The sequence below is a fragment of the Acanthopagrus latus genome, chromosome 7 (assembly GCF_904848185.1).
Source record: "Acanthopagrus latus isolate v.2019 chromosome 7, fAcaLat1.1, whole genome shotgun sequence".
In the NCBI taxonomy this organism is placed as follows: domain Eukaryota; kingdom Metazoa; phylum Chordata; class Actinopteri; order Spariformes; family Sparidae; genus Acanthopagrus; species Acanthopagrus latus.
In genome coordinates this window covers 29,986,976-30,009,100 of record NC_051045.1, presented here as the reverse complement: position 1 = coordinate 30,009,100, position 22,125 = coordinate 29,986,976, and the positions used below count along the sequence as shown (strand labels likewise).

Here is a 22,125-nt window from a genome sequence, read left to right as displayed (position 1 = left end):
GGCCTGCGAGAAACTACACCCATACCTGTATGGGCAATAGTTTGACCTAGTCACAGATCTTAAGCCATTGGAAGTGATGGTCCCTGCTCCAAACCATGTGCACAAATGGAGCAGTGGGTTCTTCTCCTACAGCTGTACCAGTTCAAAGTAATACACATAGCACGTTAAGAACAACATTGCTGACTTGTTAACAAGACTCCTGCCAAACACGGTCAAACTGGCGGAACATGGGCATGGAGCTGATGTGTATGTAAGATTTGCAGAGGTGGCAAGTAATTAAGTAAAAATACTTTGTTACTGTACTTAAGTATATTTTTCAGGTATCTGTACTTCAGTACTTATTTTTTTTACTTTTACTCCCTACTTTTAAAAGCATTTTTTTTGGTACTTTCTACTCCCTACATTGTCAAAACAGGCTTGTTACTTTTTCAACCTCCGCGGATGACGATACAACGTATAAGGCCTAACTAACTAGAGAGGGAAAGTCAACCGCAGAGAGAAGCGCTGTGAGTTACAGAGAGAAAACTTGCAGCAGCGACATGGTGGAAGAAAGTGAACCAGGGAACGAGGATGCATCATGACGACCCATGACCTTATTTAAGAGAACTGTTTGAGGTTGCCTGCTCCAAGAATGACTCATGGTGAATGCATTGTGTGCCAACCTAAAAACCATGAGCTTCTGGCGTTCAAGAGCTCTCTGACAAATCTGAATAAACACATACAGGTAAGGTGTATTTCCAGTTGTTATTATTAGCTCATTTAGCATTTCTTGTAGGCAAGTTTACAACGTTAGCAATGCTATGACAACACATTGTTTTGATAGTATAGAGCTAACACTAGCTAGCGCTCGGTTAAAAAAAAAAAAAAAAAGACTTCTCAATAATCCTCAATTAATTGCCGTTTTTCCACTGTTGTGAGACGTTACTCTTCAGGGCTCTCTGCCAGAAAGCCCCTCTTGGGTAGGTTTAGGGGTTGAATGGTGATTTGTGTTAAAATAAATTAATTTTCTGTCAGAAAAGGCTTTTAAGCCAAAAGGTCTGAAGGCTAATGTCTCCTGTGTGCCAGTAGTTGTTAATTGTCTACATCAACTATGCACAAAGACATTTATGTAACAATTCTGTCAGGTGAACCACTTTTCTCTTATCTTTGTGTATGTCTGTGTCTTATATGGGTGTATTGTCACTCCAACAGAAAGTATGTGAGTCACTTGGAGAGATACAAAAACCTCACTGCACCTACTTTGAGGAGGAAGTCGACCTCAGATGAAGGCCCATCCAAGCAGCATAAACTGTAGGATACCAAGCTAGAGTCCTACCTGGCCTGCCAGGATGATACATGGATGTCCTGAAATCTTTCCCAGCAGTCTTCAACTTGTCACTGAAGCTCACCACACCTCTACCTGCTTCAGCTGCCTGCTAGAGGCTTTTTAGCGCTGCAGGACTGATTTTCAGACCCAAAAGGATATGCCTTGATTCAAAGAACTTTGAGAACCAAAGTTCAGAGGCTAAATAAAAGATTTTGGGATTCCTGTGGAGATGAGTGAATATCGCACAAAGAAAAACAACTTGATTAAACTAGTTTCCATGTTGATCATAATGTTTTAAGTTCTGTTGCTGAAATGGAAAACTGATTTGCACACTGTCAAAACTTGGCTAGTTTTTCTATATAAAGAGTTAAGAGATACGAATTCTGCTAAAAGTCATATGTTAATTATAGAACTGAGAGTACCAAAGCTGTTATAAAGCTGAATTATCTAGGTGCTCATGCAGGACCTCTGCTCTGGTCTTGATGATTCTGTCTGAAATTTAACTTGCAGCAAACAGACTGTGTCCAGTGATTTATTTTTTTAACAGGTTGTTTATCAAAAAAAAAAAACCCACCATCCTATTTGTGTGCCAAGAACTTTTCGTTTTTTTGAGTTATCAAAAGAGGTATTGTGTATCACTGATGGCAAAAAAATATGTTTTACTTTTTACTTTTGTACTTTTGTGGAGGGGCCTGTACTTTCTTACTTTCACTTGAGTAAAGGAGCTGAATCAGTACTTTTACTAGAGTAATTTTTTACACAAGCATCTATACTTCTACGTAAGTACCAAACGTGGGTACTTTTGCCACCTCTGGAGATTTGTGGCAGTGAACCCGACTCCAAAGGCACTCACCACTCGAGAAGTGGAGGAAGCATCTGCCACTGACCAAATCTCCATGAAGTACGCAAAGCCATAGCAACTGGACACTTTGAGAAGTGCATACAGTATGCTGTCATTACAAATGAGCTACACACAATAGGATATCTTGTTCTAAGAGGCACATGAATGGCGCTGCCCCAGGCCTTGCGAACACGAGCACTTGCACTAGACTAGCCCATAAGGGACATTTGGGTATGGTGGAAACAAAGTAACATCTCAGGACTAAATCCTGGCATGGATAGAGCAGCAGAGAGACATTGCAAAGACTGCCATGAATGCCAGATAGTTGCTAGACTTGACCCACCTGAACCACTATGACCCACACCGCTACCTGATGGACCCCGGCGGGACACTGAGGTTGACCCACTGGGACTTCTCCTGTCCAATCACTCCATAGGTAGTAGATTGTTTCAGCCAGTATTATGAATATGATGTCATGACCACCACCACAGCAGAGAAGCTTGTAGACAGTCTGGAGTCAATCTTCAGCAGACACAGATTGCCAGTCTAGTGCAAGTCTGACAATGGTTCCGAACAATTTAGACTGTTCTGTGAGGGAAATGGCATCACACACATCAAAACCACACTGAAATACGCTCAGGCCCATGGAGAGGTTGAGTGTCAGAACGCATCACTTATGAAAAGGATCAGGATTGCTCAATCAGATGGACTTGATTGGAAAAAAGAACTGAGAAAGTATGTGATGGTCTGCAGGAGCATCATCCATCCAACAACAGGTAAAAGCCCTGCTGAATTGCTTTTCAACCGAATGGAAAGAGGAAAGCTGCCTGATCTGACTGAAGTGCACACTGATCAAGAAGTATGTGATTGTGACACAGAGCTAAAGGCAAAGAGCAAACTGTATGCAGACACCCACAGAAGAGCACAGCTATCAGAAGTCAGTGTTGGTGACACTGTGCTCTTGAGTCAAGACAAAACTGACAATTCTTCACCACATTCAATGCAACAAGCCAAGAGCACAAACCAAAAATGATGTTGACACACAGATAAAAGCAGTTCAATAGATAGTCTGACTATGTTCTCAAACGATTGAAAGAAAAAGAAGAGAATTTTCACATTGTTCATGAGTTAAAATCTGTGGATATACAGGATGTGTTTGACTTCTAGCAATAGAAGAAATTATTACAGTTTATGATTTTGAGGAATTGTTGTGATTTATGGTTTCTTAGAGGAAAGCAATATGTTCACTAAGTAACGATTTCTGACTAGTACTAAGTAATGAAGTGATTTTGAGGTACGTGTTCCTGTGTGGTGAAGTTATATTACAACTGTGGCCGCTTAAAATGAGAATTCCTGGAATGTGAAGTATGATGTGAAGTAAAATCCTGAGTTATATTTTCTGTAAATAAGAAGAGTTTAATTTTAAGAAAAGGAGGGCTGTCATGTCCATGAGTAACATGCCCTACTAGGATGTTGAAATGGGTAGGGCGGAGTAAGTTTGTATTCATTAAATTTGTGCTCAGCAACAGACGTGTCTATGTGTGGCTCATATTATTCAGATTAAATTCTGCAACCTCCGCTTAATTTAGTAGTAAAGCAGAGATACAGCACCATACTACAAAAATATGGATTGTATTGTATTATATGTTGGAATGTGTTTGTAGATGGAAAGAAACAACTTACAGACTTTTTTTTTTAAAATAATGTTAATTAAATGTAAAATTAAAGACTGTATTTGAACATCAGTGTATTTAAGTTGTGCTTGCATGATAAACACTGTATTTGAATATTCTTTTTTTTTTTTTATTTATTTAGAAAGAGCATTTACAAATGACAATGCCACAGTCTGTTACAAACAGCCTCAAGCACATGTATGTATACAATGACATTATCATATAAATAGTCACAGATTACCTGCATATATTTCTATGTAGCTCTTTCAGATGTTTTTTTAACATTTTATGTAACATTGTTAAGAACTATTAACAAAAAGGAACATGGGAGGCTTTCACATTGGAGAGGTATAGAAAACAAAATGCCAGTGTGGCAATATAACAAAATAAATAGGTTCAGGTTAAAAAAAATAAATAAAGAAAGGAAAAAAACAAAACCTAGGTCAATAGAACAGTTTTTGTATTTGAATATTCTATGATGGTCTAATGATGTTGGTTTATAATCTTGATGATTTTTTAAAATTATATATTATTGCCATATGATAACCATGCCATGTGTGTAGGCTAACTGTGGGTATGTTAACCTCAATAAACATTTTCCAGCACACTATTAAAGTAGAACAGAATGATGTTAAATGTGTGACAACAGGCCTCGTGGTTGGGGAAACGTCTTTTATGGAATCATCTTCGTCTCTGTATTTTTAAAAGATGGCTCTTAATACTAACTGATAGAACCCAACATAAAGAGCGTGCACTGTGGTGTGTCTGGTATCGTCATCACGCCGCTGATTAGGTGGAGGGTGACGTATGCAGCAGTCCTCCACCCCTCTCCCCCTCCCTCTCTCGGTTCTTCTCTCGGATGCTGCGACTGAGCTCAACTCCTCCTCCTCCTCCTCCTCCTCCCTCAAAGATGTCGCATGAGCTTCTCCTCTCACCGCAGCATTTCTTTTCCTTTCTTTCTTTTCGTTATCTCCCAGTGCCCTAAATAGTTAACCGAGTTCGATCAAATTGGCAACTCTCACCGCCGGGAGCAGTTCGCCTCTTGTAGGTACACGGACTGCCCCTCCTCCCCGCAACGGAGGTGTTTAGCCCCCCAACCCGGCGCATCCTCTCTCTCTCTCTCTCTCTCTCTCTCTCTCTCTCTCTCTCTCTCTCTCTCTCTCTCTCTCTCCCTCTGCCCGTCTCTCTCTCTCTTTCCCCGCAAACGCCGCAGAACTCCGCCGACCAGCCGTCAGGTGACCGCGCGGAGCGGAATATTCATCAGCAACGTCGTCGTCTTTCATCCGTCCACTCCCTCGGACTGCAGGCTGCTGCCGCAGCCCCGGTCCCTCCTGTATCCTCTCATCCGGTTTGGGACATTCTCTACTCCACGCACACGCAGATTAACGGGGATTCTGCCTCCCCGCCCGCGCTCAGATGCTGATGTCCTTGAGCTCGGCCTGCACGGTGAGTCGGTGAGTCCGTGCGCGCCTGCGTGCGTGACTGTTATTTACCCCGGGCGCCCGGGTGCAGTTTTATTAGGAGGGATGTGTGGCTTCATTAATAGCGTGTAGGGAGGTTTCGAACGGACTGGCAGAATGTAAAACAGGCCTCATGGGGAATTTCTCAGCACAGGCCTGACACAGCTGTAATGATAGCCTATACAGGAGGGCATACCATAATACCCTGGCAAACAGCGCGATTACATTGTGAGGGAATATGTGCGTGCGCGTGCACGCATCAATGTGCTTGGGCGCGCGTGTAGAGCTAATGATACATATCTGTCCGTCCCCGTTCCCGTGTCCTGTCAATTGATGGAGGGCTGTCGCTTGCCTCTAGTATGCACCGGGCTGTAGGCTACCGGCTATCAGCTGCGTTGTTTGTCTCGGTTACGGCGCGTCGCACCTGCACCTGAGCTGCGGGGTTGTCCGTTTAATCTCGGAATGATCTCTGGCCGGAGGGACCTTCACAAGCTGCCCGGCGCAGGGTGGATGTGAGCCGGGCCGAGCAGAGCGGGCCAGCGGTGGCCGGGCCGGTAACCTTGCGGAGGGACACAGGGTAGGCAAGTGGCGCACCATTGTCAGTTTCTCCTTGCATTATTAGTAGGCGTTCGGTGCAGTTGTCAGCGTTATCCAGGACCTCCTCTTGTTGCCATGTATGTGCTGAGGACCAGGATGAACAGTGGGCTGAAGCTCAGGCACGTCTGAAGGTGACCAGGAAAGGTCGTTTTGTGTGGGAAACACACTGTTGAATAGGGCCATTTCTTGAATCAAGTGTGTGAGTGTGTAGCTTTGGGTTGAGGTGGATAGTGGCTCTTCTGGGAGGGACATGACATACTGTTAGTGTGGGTGTGTGTGTCTGTGCATGCCTTAAGGGAGATGGATATACATCAGGGTGGACGTGGATCAGTCTTTGCAAGGACTTTCTCTCTCTCTTTCCAACCCCCCATCATCATATCGTCATCATCATTCTCTTCATCACCAGTACCATCCAGTTGTCTCAATATGCTCTAGAGTAATGCAGATATCTGCACCCTGTTGGCTGCTCACCTTTAATAGCTCCAGCCACTGACTGTGTCGAATTCTAAGTGTGCTATTCCCGCTGGGCTTTACAGAAGTGTGTGACTGGCGCTGAGCCAGTGACGGCCGGCAACAGCCCAGATAATAGAAGGGCTCTGCTAAAGGTGACCCTTCAGATGCCTGTCAGAAAGTAGGACTGCAGGTGCACAGGTGGATCACAGACTAGCCTGTGTAGGAGGAGAGATGAAATACTGACAAGTTCACACACACACACACACACACACACACACACACACACACACACACACACACACACACAGAAGTAATGTGAACATGGTTACTTAGGATGGCAATTGTGTGCACCAGAAGTGCAGACAGTAACGCATATTTTAGTGTCATGCGCTTGTGTGTGTGAGTGTTCATGTAGCTTGGATTGCCCCATCCGGTGCACACACACAGACACGCACACAGACACGCACACACACACACACACACACACACACACACACACACACACACACACACACACACACACACACACACACACACACAAACCATACGCATGAGGTCCTTCTACAAAAAAACAAAACAAAACAACAAAAAAACCCAAAAAACAATCAAATTGCCGTGACCCTCTGAGGGATGGTGGAAGTGTACAGCTAGCATCAAGGATAAATGGGCAGGCTGCTGAGGACTTTGGTGACCTTTTGTGTGACTCTTCTCACGTTCAAACACATTTTCAGCCAGTACAGACCTGTCCCTCCCGCTCTGACTTTTATTTTGAAAGAACTGTGTGTGTCATGACATAGATGATGTCTCTGGGCATGAGTGTTAGTGTCTTTGTGTGTTTACTGTACATTGTGATGTTTGCACCCTGTTACAGTGGAACTTATTTGTGTGTGTGTGTGTGTGTGAATGAAAGAATTAGGAAGGTGTAACAAATTGGAAAACAAAGTGTTTTTTTGTTTCTTGCAATTTATGTAATACAGACTCAGACACACACGTACATGTGTGCACTGTACACATCAAAGCTATGGGACAAACAGAGAGACACAGTCAGAGTTATTTGCAGTAGTTGGGAGGCTGAACAGAAGAGCTTTTTCTTGAGAGAGTGTTATAAAATCAGACAGAACCAGTGAGTAAGAGATCAGGCTGAGAAGAAAATGTGCGACTGGCTGAGTAAATAAATGATTGCACTAGCAGGAAGCAGATAGACAGGGAACACGACAAAATGAGAGTCAGGAGTAGGAAAAAGAGGAAGGTAAAATAATAAAAAGCAATGAGACACCACAAAACAAGGCAAGCAAAAACTGACCGAAAACCTATAGATAGATAGATAGACAGACAGGAAAGCAGGCAAATAAGAGAAGATGGAGAGCAAGAGGAAGCTTCAAAGGCAAAGCAGGGTGACTCAGACATAAACTAACACTCTCAGTCAGGATTGAGGCATGGCAGGGAAGAGATGAAAAAAGGGAGGGAAGAAATGCAAGAGGAAGAGGGAGGTGAGGGAGATTGAAGAGTGGAGAGGATGGAGGAAAAAAGGATGAGCTTTACTTCTGTTTTTTCCTGCTCATCCTCATGTGAAATACCCTGATAGGAAATCTGAACATGTTGTCAGAATCATTATTGTGATGCTGAACATTTTTAGTTACAGGCAGCACTAATTGCTCATGTGGGAAGTAGGGTGGGCTCAGTCAGTGTGGCTGAAGGAAAGCAAGTCGCTGTTCTACCCGGCAGTCCTGAACGCTATCGGTGCCAGATTTATTCTAATTAAATCAGTTCCATGGATGGGTTGAAATGTTAATTCAGTGATTAGGAAATAGTTTTTCAGTAGATTCAACAAGAGCAGCCCGCTCCAGGAAATGTCATTTTCTTCAGGTCTCACAACCTTTTTATTAGACTGAACATGAATTGTTATCACATGTGTAAGGCATGTGGATAAGTCCAGGCATGACATGGTTTGTCTCACAGTGGATGCACTGGACATACCTGTACTGATGAAAGTTATCTGGGCTAACCCAGGAAACCAACTGAAAATCTTTATTTTTTGTACAATCAACAATCCCACAAGCCCCATTGTTTAATCTATTAGAACACATCAATGAACCACACTGTCGCACTGGGAGACATGAAAGTATTTTTTTTAACAAGCATCAACCAGATGGCTGTATCCACAGCTGCCTTTGAATAAATATTAGCCTGGAAACACATTTTCTGTAGATTATTTTCTCAGCATGGATTTTATATACCACTTACTCATGTCATGTATGTCTGTGTGTATGTGTGAGACACAAAGTGAGCTCTACGGTGTGTAGTTTTAACACCAAGTTTGATCTTTTAGATCAATTAAAGCAGCTATAAGCGTTCTCATCAGCACTTGAATTAAATGAAAAAAAAAAACATTCATCTGCTCCTTTATTTGTGTTAATAGTAATTTAACATATGTTCAGAATTTAAATGAAGATGTATTATTGGGTGGACCAGTGCACGCAAGAGCCCTAGTGAGGTGTTTTTAAGGATTTAAGTCTCGATTAGAAGCCAGTGGGCTCAGAAACAGAGACAAGGTAACCTGACTGAGTCCTTCATAAAAAAATATGAAGTCCAGCAGCATTAAACAACAGCCTCTTTCACACACAGTGCATTTACATGACACTTAAGAAAACCAAATTAGCATGTGTACACCTTAGTCTGACTAAAATCAGACCAGATTGGATTTGTCATAGTAGAATTAAAGCACCCGGATTATTCGATTGATAGTCGCATTACTCCTGCATGTAAACATTCCAGCGGATCGGATCGGATTTTGCGTTTTGCGCAGGCGCGAGATTTTTCCCCCGGGGCCATGAGCCGGAACCAGGCGGACGGCGGCATCTTTCCTCCGAAATCAACTCAAGATAAAGCACCACTGTGCATCTAGTAATGTGTAATTATCATGTACACCATATGCTAAATGTACAAAGATATAGCTTCGTCTCACTCTTTGTAAACCATCTTTCTTGAATGCCAAGGCACTTGGTGACGTAAAGAGGTCAGCCGGAGGTGTTTCTGTTACCACTAGTTGAAATGGGTACAGCGCCACCTAGCGTACTGGGGTATGACATGCTCTGGCCCAATAATCCGATTTTCTCACCGGCATGTATACTTGGATAATTGCAGTTGTCTGATTGAGTGGCATAGTTGAACTATGGCTGTAATCTGACTAAGCTGTGCATGTAAACGCACTGACAGATTCTGCAGTATCTAAAGAACGAAGGTCTTTTTACGCCGGCTTTTTTTGTTCACATTGAACACAGCATGCCGGCACTGCGGAACCAAAAGAGGCATCATGGCAAACATCACAACACTGAGATCCTGACCCACCATGCATCCTGGAAAGTGGCAAAGATATGTTTTTATCTCAAAATGACATCACATAATCACCATCAGTAAACAGTCTGGCTCTTTCACTAGTACCAATATCAGTTGTCAAAGACACTACCAGTTACCACATTACTGTTGTTTGGTCCTGTAACGTTGCTTTGTGGGTTCAAGTGTGGGACATTTCTCTTTTATTTGATGAGTGAAGAATCTGTTTTGTGTTCAGAGTGTGAATACTATCAGACACACCCCTGATCTGTGCTGCTGGCCTGCTCTTTAACACAGAGGTTGTCTTGCCTCTGCTGCGGCTCTGTTGCTGGGAGGTCAGAGGCATAATGAAACTGTCCCTCCAGACCTCTTTCAAAAGGCAGTGTGAATGGGGCTAACTTCAACCTATGGTCAACAGGCTTGTTTATACAATGGAGAGAGATGGGGAAGGTCCAGTTTTTCACATCACATGACAATCCACTCACATATGACCAATAAAAAAGCAGCAGACAGTGCAGAAAGTTCAAACATGTACGCTAGTAATGCTACAGGATCTGCATGGTACCAAACAGCAGAAATATCCAGTGAAAATAATAAATACATAAATAATTTCTCAGTCTGGGATCATTAAAGTAATTCTATTCTATTATTCTATCAACCAGCTGGTGATCAGAGAGAAGCGTTTAACAGCCAGAGAGCATCATTTTTCTTCCTCAGAGTCGGAGTGAATAATGGACTTATGAGGTGAACAAAAACACACCTCCAAATGAATCCAAATTCTGCTCAGTATCTGCTGGATGTATTAACAAACCATAATCACTTTGTGAGATAATATTTTGACAGTACTGGTTTCAATTTTATTTTTATATGGGTGAATCTACAGTACAGTACAGTACACACAACTGGATTTGATTACTGTTCACCTGTCAATGATTGTCAATATACGGTACCTGCCATTATTTATATGGTTGCACACGGCCACCTTTTCATCATTTGAATTCTCTTTTTATTTAGAAAGTCCTTTCAATTATCAGACTACAACAGTCTGCAATATAGAATTTGCATCTTGTCAGAAGCAGTATCTGTGTGAGCTGATACTGGCACATTGAAAGCTGTGATGTCACACGGCTGTGTGTGTTTTTTTCCCCTCACTGGTGATTTCTGCCTACCTCCAGCATATCTGCTAACATGAGTTTGTGCACAATTCAAAGCATGAGAGCAATGTCGTGATGTAACTTTACAACCTTATTATCCAGCCAAGGCCGGACAATCAACAACCAACATAAGCTGCAATCTCTCAATTATGCTGTGTCAATTGATGCAGAATCTTCTATGTCCACATTGTGATACGTCTTACAACTGAGAATGTTTGCTGCTCCTCTTGCTATGCTGTCAAATGTATCATGTTTGCACCCCTTTTCTAAAATTACTGTGTGTAATATGTTGCCTCAGAAATAACTTGATGCAATGATAGTCAGTTGGATCAACAGAACAGAGTGGTAACGTGTTATCTCTTCCTGGCTCTCTCATAGGTCCTGGTGGTGAAGCAGTAGCTACCTCTGCACTGGATCCATTTCCTCTCTCTGATTTATCAGCTGCCTTTGCCCTGCTTGCCCCTCTCTCCATCTGTCCATCATCTGTCCATCCTGGTCTGTGAGTCTGTCAGCCCGTCCATCCATCCGTCCATGGACTGGCCGTGACCCTGGAGGGAGGGGGACAGAAACGAGGAAAGAGCGAAGTTGCAGAGGAGACAAAGTAAAAGAAAGCTGGATTCATTCAGACATTACGCTTCTGAAGTTCCCCTGCTCGCTGTCCTTGATCCCCCTCACCTTCCTCCTCCTCCTCTTATTATGAAGAATTAAAGGAGCAGTGGGAGGCTAGGCCAAGGTTGTTGGGAGAAAAAGAAATTCACAGCCAACGCCCCTTCATTGTCCATAGAATTACCTGAGGGTTTAGGTACAGTATATTATAATTGCACAATTTTAAGTAAGAAATCAAGACTGTACCAGGATTCTTCTGAGCACATGAACAGCCCTTCACCAACCAAACGAAAGGGGAAGTGAGTTGAAGACACACTACACAGAGAAAGGAGGACCAAAAAAACCCTTCCTGACATGTCAACAACAGCTACGATGGGTGAAATGGCAAATAGCGCAGTGGAGTTTTATCCCAAAGGGACTCGAGGTGGGGGCGGAGGAGGAGGAAGGACAGATGGCAGCCATGCAGGGGGAGACTTCGTGGTCACGGTGAATGAGCTAAGGGAGCTGATGGAGCTCCGAGGGGTCGACGCCCTGCAGAAGGTCCAGGACAGCTATGGAGACACAGAGGGGCTCTGCCAGAGACTACAGACCAGCCCCACTGAAGGTGAGCAATCGGTTATGGATGGTTAAATTGGGAAAGTAGATTGGTGTATGGATGGATGGATGGATGGATGGATGGATGGGTGGATTAATAATAGAGATGTATATGATGGATGGATGAATGGGTAAAGGCCCAATTGTATAAATAGACTGATGGAGTATTGTTTGGGTGGATGTATAGATAAATCAATGGGTGAAAAGTTTGTGGGCTGGCTAGGTGGATGGATGGATTTGTAGAAAATGAATGTACATGGGTTAGCAGGGACAACTGGTTCACTGACTCTCCCAAAGAGAGTCACATATTAACGCCACTGCATTAGTGTAGTTGCTGCAAACTGTGTACTGTCTTAATTCTACAGCATCATCATTTGGCTCAAACAGAACATGTGGTCACCAATCACGATTAATTTTATTCTTGCAACACAAACATGCTAACAAAGTGGTTAGATCACAAAAAGTAATCAAGGCAAGGCTTATCTTATTTTACTTGTGCATTAACAATAAACATGTAGACTGGATGCTGAAAAGCAGTATTTTCAGTGTAGCACAACGAATCTCAAAGAAGATGCATGATGAAATTAAAGCACTTCATCAAACAGAATAAACACATTTTACTCACAGAGTATAATCCTGGCTATAGAAAGCAGTTGTTGGTGGAGTTGGATGCAAAGAGAAAACGGGTGGATGAAGGGATTATGCTGGATGAATGGATTAAAAGTGAAGAGTAAATCATTAAATGGATGATTTGAGTAGAAGTGTGCAGGAGTGAAGTAGACAGGATTGATTAAGGGATTTAATTATTATAATTTTTTTTTTTTTTACAATAATAAGTAACAGTTTTCTTCCTTTGTAATTGTAATTTCTTTGTTTTTGAAATGTACATTTAAATTAATAAAAGCAAGCAATGAAGACATCCTTTCATGTGTTTTCAGACAATTAATTGTAAAAAATAATCAACAGTCTAAAGTATAAATTCACCCAAAAGTTAAAATCCAGTCATCCACTCCCTCCAAAATTTTCACTGTAGCTGCGAAGTGCAAACTTTAGGGCTGTATCAGTTGTTTGGGAGAATGCTGCTACGCTGTTTTGCAGGGAAGCTCCAGAAATGTTTTGTGAACACCAAGTCTCCATCGGCATGGGGATGAGAATATGATGAATGAATTTTCATTTCTGGGTGAACTTACCTTTTAATTTATTATGAAAATAATCATTAGCCGCAGACCTAACGATAGCACATCCTTGTTGAATGAGTTGCCAAAAAGCTGACTGATTCACATTTTTTATTTGATTAATTTGTTGTGAAACCACCCACATCATACATATAAGACAAAACCAAAATACATACATCCCCACAAAAAACAAAACAAATAAGACAAACAAATAACAAGGCCAGTCAATGCTCTATAAAAAAACAGGTTCCACGCAAGGCAAAAGATTACCCAAATGCTAAAACACAGCTGAATTTCTAAATGAAAGCCAACTTGCCTTTTAAAAACATAGATTGTGCTTTTATTTCAATTGCATATGAAGGTGTAGTTTAAATTAGTGTGAAACCACTATTATGTTTTTGACATTAGATCCCTGGATAGATATAAGGGAGGGGGGTCCTCTTGTTAACACTAAGAAGAAATAGGGATGGATGAACATTTATATTTAGATGGAAAATTAAGTGAATTTCTGTAGAAATGCCATCCCATAAAGATTTGAGTACAGGAGAAGATCAAAAACAATGTATATAGGAAGCTGTATGTAGACAAAAAACTTTTTGCATAATGGCGAGGCTGGGAGTTAAATTTGTTTAATATTGAGGATGTAAAGTAGATCCTATGAGAAATGTAAAACTGTTTCATGTATCCGATTGATTTGGAATGAACCTTATGAGGTTTATGAACTTATACCAATCGAAATACATTTCCAAGTGTCTTTGGCATCCAGATTTGTTCTGTTAAATAGTTTATGTTGTAAGGCAGGAAAGCAATATCTAACACTCAAATGAGTTACCCTTCCTTTTCATTATTATGAATTCCTTCATCATGTGTGAAGATGTCATATTGCTCAAATCTGAAAAATTGGTCATCATAAAACTGCAAATTTGAAGAAAGGCAAAAAAGTGATATAAAGATTTTACATAAATGGGGCTGAATCTGATGAACTGACGTAAGGCTATGAACTAGAAACTAAAATGTTTGGTAATGTCCCCCAAAATGTATAGGTAGCTGTGGTACAATAGATCTTACTCTCACTTTTATTCCCTCTCCATGTGAATCTTGGTGAAATACTATCAATCTCTTTTCCTATCTTCTTATCAATATAAAGTGGTATCACCTGGATAATATAAAGACTTTGCAGTAACATGTTCATTTTAATAAGGATAATCCTACTCATCTAAGAAATAGGAAGAATATCTTGGCACTCCAAGTCTGCTGTCACAGCTCTAAAAGAAGGCTCATATTTAATTTATATAATTCACATTGTCAAAAGTTTGGACAAAAGTTCTCAATCAATGTTTTTTCTTTATTTTTATTATTTTCTTCATTGTAGATCAATACTGAAGACATCCAAACTATGAAGGAACACACATGAAATTATGTGGTTAAAAAAAAGGCTTTAACAAACCAGAATTTCATATTTTAAATTCTTCAAAGAAGCTAGCTTTTGCTTCGATGACAGCTTTGCTCACTCTTGGCATTCTCTCGATGAGCTTCATGAGGTAGTCACCTGCTTTGCCTTCACTCTGTGGTCCATCTCATTCCCAACCATCTCAGTAAGGTTTAGCTGGCTGACTGTGGAGGCCAGGTCATCGGATGCAGCACTCTATCACTCTCCTTCTTGGTCAAATAGCCATTACAAAGTCTGGTAATGTGTTTGAGGTCATTGTCCTGTTGAAAGAGAAATGATGGTCCAGATAGGAAGGCATGCCGCTGCAGAATGCTGCGGTCACCATGCTGGTTAAGTGTGCCTTGAATTTTAAATAAATCACCAACAGTGTCATTAACAAAGCACCCCCACACCATCACACCTCCTCCTCCATATTTGACTGTGGGAACCATGCATGTAGAAACCATCCGCTCACCTTTTCCGTCTCACGAAGACACGGCGGGTGGAACCAAAAATCTCAAACTTTGACTCATCAGACCAAAGCACAGATTTCCACTGGTCTAATGTCCATTCCTTGTGTGTTTTTGCCAAACATGTCTCTTCTAGTTATTCTTACTTAGTAGTGACTTCTTTGCTGCAGTTCAACCATTTAAGGCCTGATACACGCAGTCTCTGCTGAAAAGTTGATGTTGAGATGTGTCTGCTACTTGAACTCTGTGAGGCATTTATGTGGGCTGTAATCTGAGGTGCTGTTAATTTGAGTCTGGTAACTCTTTTACTCTTCCTTCCCTGGGGTTGTACTCCTGAGAGCCAATTTCATCATGTGTTTGATGGTTTTCATGACCGCACTTGACGATACATTCAAAGTTCTTGATATTTTCTAGATTGACTCACCTTCATGTCCTAAAATAATGATGAACTGTCTCTTGACTTAGCTGAGTGGTTCTTTTCGTGACATGGTATAAAATGAAATATAAATCATGTGTCTTCAGTATTGATCTATAATGTAGAAAATAATAAAAATAAAGAACAACCGTTGAATGAGAAGGTGTGTCCAAACTTTTGACCGGTAGTGTACAGTGGGAGAGACATTTATGCCAAGGTTAGATGGACTATTGAAAAGATAGCTTAAATCAAATTTTTAAGACTAGCAGCATCTCCACGAGCCAAGAGGCCTCTTTTCAGATTTCCCACAGATATCATATAACCTGAAAAGCAACAAAAATATTTCATAATCTCCAGGGTGGCAAGTAAAAAGGATTGTGGGCTCAATATGAATAACATGTTGTTGGCGTACAACACAATTTTGTAAGAATATTTGTCCAGGTATATACCATGAATATCGTCAGTAGCTCTTATTGCGTCTGTGAGAGGTTTGATAGTCAGGGCAAACAATACTGGGGAGAAGAGACAGCCTTAACAGCTTCCTCTCTCCAGGAGAAAATCCTGTGAGCGTATTCTTGAGTGTTTTTAGTAATGTTTGCCTTAGATGTAGAGCACAGCAACTGTTTCCATTTAATAAACTACTCTCCCATCCATTAAATAAACTACTCTCCCATCCATTAAATAAACTACTCTCCCATCCATTAAATAAACTACTCTCCTATCCATTAAATAAACTACTCTCCTATCCATTTAATAAACTACTCTCCCATCCATTAAATAAACTACTCTCCTATCCATTTAATAAACTACTCTCCTATCCATTAAATAAACTACTCTCCTATCCATTTAATAAACTACTCTCCTATCCATTAAATAAACTACTCTCCTATCCATTTAATAAACTACTCTCCTATCCATGTAATAAACTACTCTCCTATCCATTTAATAAACTACTCTCCTATCCATTTAATAAACTACTCTCCTATCCATTAAATAAACTACTCTCCTATCCATTTAATAAACTACTCTCCCATCCATTAAATAAACTACTCTCCTATCCATTTAATAAACTACTCTCCTATCCATGTAATAAACTACTCTCCTATCCATTTAATAAACTACTCTCCTATCCATGTAATAAACTACTCTCCTATCCATTTAATAAACTACTCTCCTATCCATTTAATAAACTACTCTCCTATCCATTTAATAAACTACTCTCCTATCCATTTAATAAACTACTCTCCTATCCATTTAATAAACTACTCTCCTATCCATTAAATAAACTACTCTCCTATCCATTAAATAAACTACTCTCCTATCCATTTAATAAACTACTCTCCTATCCATTTAATAAACTACTCTCCTATCCATTTAATAAACTACTCTCCTATCCATTTACTAAACTACTCTCCTATCCATTTACTAAACTACTCTCCCATCCATTAAATAAACTACTCTCCTATCCATTTAATAAACTACTCTCCTATCCATTTAATAAACTACTCTCCTATCCATTTAATAAACAAATCTACTATCCATTTAATAAACTACTCTCCTATCCATTTAATAAATGACTCTACTATCCATTTAATAAACTACTCTCCTATCCATTTAATAAATGACTCTACTATCCATTTAATAAACTACTCTCCTATCCATTTAATAAACAAATCTACTATCCATTTAATAAACTACTCTCCTATCCATTTAATAAACAAATCTACTATCCATTTAATAAACTACTCTCCTATCCATTTAATAAATGACTCTACTATCCATTTAATAAACTACTCTCCTATCCATTTAATAAATGACTCTACTATCCATTTAATAAACTACTCTCCTATCCATTTAATAAACAAATCTACTATCCATTTAATAAACTACTCTCCTATCCATTTAATAAATGACTCTACTATCCATTTAATAAACTACTCTCCTATCCATTTGATAAACGACTCTCCTATCCGTTTAAAAAAAAACTACTGTCCTAACCCAGAATTGTTAAGCACTCTAAATGATTTTATTCAATCACTTTAGCTTGATGTATGATGTCCTTTGACTAGTTAAACAACCTATCATTTTGGTAACACTTCATTTTACAGGTCTGCAAATTTCATGGTAAGTAGCTTACAGTTTTTCTGGATTGTTTACACACAAAAACTGGTACTTGAGACACAATGACCACAACATGTAACTCATGCACCAACCCCCTGAACCAATTCTGCTAAACTACAAGCACAATTCCTGCTTTACACTCAAATTGCAGTTCTAAAACACACTTTTTTCAAAACACTACACACAATTCTCTGAATTTGGCACAATTTTCATGGAAAAAATCTCTTGTTTTCACAAGGAACACACTGTCATTCAAAATTCTAAAGTAAATTGCCCTACTATGCACACTGACTCATCACATGGGCAAACACCTGTCACACAGTTTTACAATTAGCAATCAGAGCTTTAGCATAAAAGGCCAACAGGTGAACTCTTCTGCTTTGGAGCAATGGATGCCAACATTGGAAACAGAGGCAGAGCCAGAGCAGTGAGAGTAATGAGAATAGGTAAGAAATCTGCTCTCACTAGAAAATTGCAGTACTGCATATCAATACAGTACTCAATGAGTACAGTAATACAGTATTGCCTGTGGACTGTTCTGTTGACTGTAAAAATACAGTATGTTTCAAGTACCGTATTTTCACGACCATAAGGCGCACCTAAACGTCTCAAATTTTCTCCAAAATGTGCGGCGCGCCCTATAGTGCAGTGCGCCTAATGTGTTGTTTTTTTGTAAGGCGGATTACATGAGAACGTTGAAGGGTGAAGTGTGAAGTGTGGGCGTTATTGTTGTTGTTGTACGGCGGACATAACAGAGGACTAGATGAGAATGTTGTGCCGGTATGTGCGTCATTGTTTTGGCAACCCCGATAATGGCAAAGAGACACGCTTACGAAGCACAGTTTAAACTGAAAGCTGTCAGTTATGCGGTGGAACGTGGGAATCGAGCAGCCGTGAGGGAATACAATATCAATGAATCCATGGTTCGCAAGTGGAGGAAGATGGAAAACGAGCTGCGACAGGTCAAGAAGACGCAGCTGAGTTTCCGCGGACACAAGGCGAGATGGCCCGAGTTGGAAGACCGACTCGAGCAATGGATTGCCGGTCAAAGGACAGCTGGAAGAAGCGTCTCTACAGTCACCATACGACTAAGGGCAGTAACGCTAGCGGAAGAAATGAAAATTGAACATTTTCAAGGAGGTCCGTCTTGGTGCTTTCACTTCATGAAACGGTGCCATCTTTCCATCCGGGCCAGGATTTCAATAAAGCACAACCAAACTCAGTTTTGCTCCCGCTGCCTTTTTAAATACACACACTAGCATGCATGTTTTACCGGTGTGTTTTACCATGCCCGCGCCCTATGGTCCAGTGCGCCTTATGTATTTGTTAAATACAGAAAAAGCACCCGTAACTGAAACCGCGCCCTATAACCCGGTGGTCGTGAAAATACGGTATTTGGGAAATGTATTCCTCCTTTGTTTTCCTACACAGTGTTTACAGTATTTTACTATTTGTATTGCAGAACTGAAAGATTACCAACACAAGGTGGATAAAATCTATTTGTTACCGCGTATTTGTGTGTCCTGAGTATAAAAACAATATTCTCAAATATTTTACAACACAGTCATGTATGAGCTGTCTGTAGTAAGTGTAACACTGAACAAAAAAGGCCTAAGTCATTATGATCACTGAAGAAGAAGTGTTGTCCATTCATCATAGTGTTTTACATTGAGCACATCAGTGTTCAACTGGTTCTTCTAAATGTCTATTCATTTGATGGTTTGTGTGCCATTTGAAAACAAAATATCATTTTGAGAAGAAAAACATTGTTTTGAATGTAAAGTTTCATTTTGCAGGAGAATTGAGGCCCATTGTGTGTGTGATTTTTGATTTGTGTGTAGAGTTCTGAGAGTGAGGCATGCTTTCAGAAAATGTTTGTAAACAATCGAGAAAAACTGTATTTAAAATGCAATTGAATTACCCCCATTACCACAACAGTTACCTCAAATTCGATTGAAAATGACCCCAATATTATTAGATAATAACAGTGTGCTATTTTTCGACAAGCACTTAAGAAATGGCTGCTACTTTCTTTAATACATTTGCAGGAAATATCCAACCCCTTTCTGGTTAACTTCTGTTGATCATGACAGTCTAATTTCCAACTATTGCTGTCTAACTTCCCCTCAGCAGGCCATTAAACTGAAGTGAGTTGTCACAGCTTTATTTCCATGTGGTTTCTACTTCTGCAGGCCAGTAAATTGAAGTACATTTGTTAACCATTTATTATCTCACCCATTACATATTATTAGGCATCATTTGGCAATTATCAATAAAACATTTATAATGGGAAATTAGTCACTTGATTCTATTATTATGAAGTTTTCTTTGTCAGTAATTGGCACGTCATGGTGGCAAAGAAAAAAAAAAAGAAAAAAAAAGAAATATAGGAAATTTGTTCCAAAGTTGGAACACACACACACACACAGTTTAGATGATTGTATCAAGCAAATATTTGTAATTACTTCTGAGGGTAGAATTTTGGTTACTATGTTTTAAGAGTGTGTTGCACATGCTTGTATGTTCTAACAGGGGTGTGGTACCACACTACACCCACTCATTGATCTAGTTCGTAACCTAGCAACACAACAGCAGAGAGAAGTTGGCTGGGAAAGTCAGAAAGAAATAAAGATGACTGAGAACTGTGAAATGGAGATGTGCGGAACAGAGGGGGGTGAATGGAGGAGAAGAGAAAATAAAGAGTGTGTGTGTGTTCAAATGTTAGCAAAGTCTATGGCATGAGTATACGTGTGTTTGTTTGTTTGTGTGTGTGTGTGTGTGTGTGTGCGTGGTGTGTGTGTTACTGTCTTTGTGGGTGAAAGAGAGAGATGGAGAAAAGGTGAGAGAGAAGGTGGGTGTTGAGTTACGTTAAGTCCGTGTGGAGTGTTGCTAATTTGACACTGTGTGCTGATCAGGAATCAGTGCAGCAAGGCAAGTCCCAACAAACCAAACACACACACACACACACACACACACACACACACACACACACACACACACACACACACACACACACACGCACACACACACACTCACACACACACAGAGTCATGTATCTGCAGTTGTCCCTACAAAGCATAGTTGGCAAACAGCACACACAAACACAACCAAATACTGCTCAACACACACTTGGATGGGCTTCTTTTGCACTGTGTTGACTGTAACATATTATGCATGGTGTTACCTGGTGTGAGAAACCAGCCAAAGACCAAAGTGTTAACACTGATAGAAAGCAGTGCTTTCCACAGTTTGAGAATGTCTTTGTGTTGGTGGGTGGTGCAGCGTGTGATGGGCAGGTTCAGTAAAAAAAATATCCAAAGATAGATGAAATCTGTATATTGCAAACAAATAACTACTCAAAATAAATATCTATCAATAAATATTAAAATCTAATAATTTTTGCGGAAACTCAAAACTACATACAAAAACTACCAACTCAGAAACTTAATGTTTACAATATTAACAAGGTAATGATACAAACAGTGATAGATATTTCATATTTTTCCATATAAACAAGCTGTCCTTGAGGGGAATAAGGGCCTCAGATGATTGTTTGATGCTAGGAAGGTAGCTACTTGGAAGGCTTATGCTAACAATGTAAATCAGTATGAAATTCCCTTGTCCTTTGAGGGCAGTTTGTTTATTCAGTTAATTCAGTCATGAAAATCAATTAGTGAAGAATTTTCTACCCTCTTAAAATGACATAATGCACCTTTATACCTAGAATGCACAAATAGGCACATCCACACCTCTGCAAAACCCTGCAGGAAGGTGCACACTATTGTTTGTAGTTTGTAGATCCTTCAAATTTTACTATATTTTTGTTTTCTTCACTGTTTGTCAGCTTTGTTTCTGAAAGAAGTGTTTAGTATGGGATTTGGCTAATGGACAGTGCCATTATTCATCACAGATGGCTGAAAGTCATTGACTTTTGAGCCCTGTAACCTTGCAACATTGTGGTTTAAAAGGCCCTCCAACAGATAACACAAAAAGTAGTGTGCCCTCTTAGAGTTGCCATAAGGCAGGACATGTTTGGTTTTGTGGCAAGTGGCAGGGAAAAGGAAAACCAAATTATGACCATTCAATGTGAAGGTGTTTGTTTGGAGTACAAGTCCCAAGCTTGCTCCACTCCCTCCCTGCATCCTGGAGCCGTGGGTCCATGTCAAGACCTGCTTGCATCTGACACTTTTTTGCTGAGCAAGTTCCTAAACTGTGGAGAGTGAGGATGGACCAAGCTCTACAATAAGGATCCAGCTGGATGACCCTCTTTCCTCTGTCCAGGCCTATACTCCCAAGCTGCTTGGGGGCTCCTTCTTTGCTGAGGACTGCACATTTAACCTGCCACCTTCTGCCTTCCACCTGCTCGTCCCAGGGGTAGATCCTCCACCGCTCGTCAGCTGCAGCTGTGGGCTTCTGGAAGGCATCCGTGGCCTGCTCTCCCTGGCTATCTTTACTGTTATTCCCTACAGGAGATGATGGTGGTTCTTCTATAACCATC

General features: G+C 40.5%; 1 protein-coding gene across 6 annotated transcripts in view; it reads left to right on the top strand.

Moving 5' to 3' along the window:
* Window positions 1-4,175: 4,175 nt before the first annotated feature.
* Window positions 4,176-22,125, top strand: part of atp2b3b (ATPase plasma membrane Ca2+ transporting 3b) — a 108,575-nt gene continuing 90,625 nt past the window's right edge. For 2 of the 6 annotated variants that reach the window (XM_037105013.1, XM_037105008.1), the window contains exons 1-2: window positions 4,176-5,266; window positions 11,196-12,027. In XM_037105013.1, coding sequence (XP_036960908.1) covers window positions 11,778-12,027 — 250 coding nt within the window. In that variant the 5' untranslated portion in view covers window positions 4,176-5,266; window positions 11,196-11,777. Of the gene's footprint in view, window positions 5,275-5,610; window positions 5,858-11,195; window positions 12,028-22,125 lie in introns of those variants that run through there. The other 4 variants (XM_037105009.1, XM_037105012.1, XM_037105010.1 and 1 more) reach the window with 4 other exon arrangements.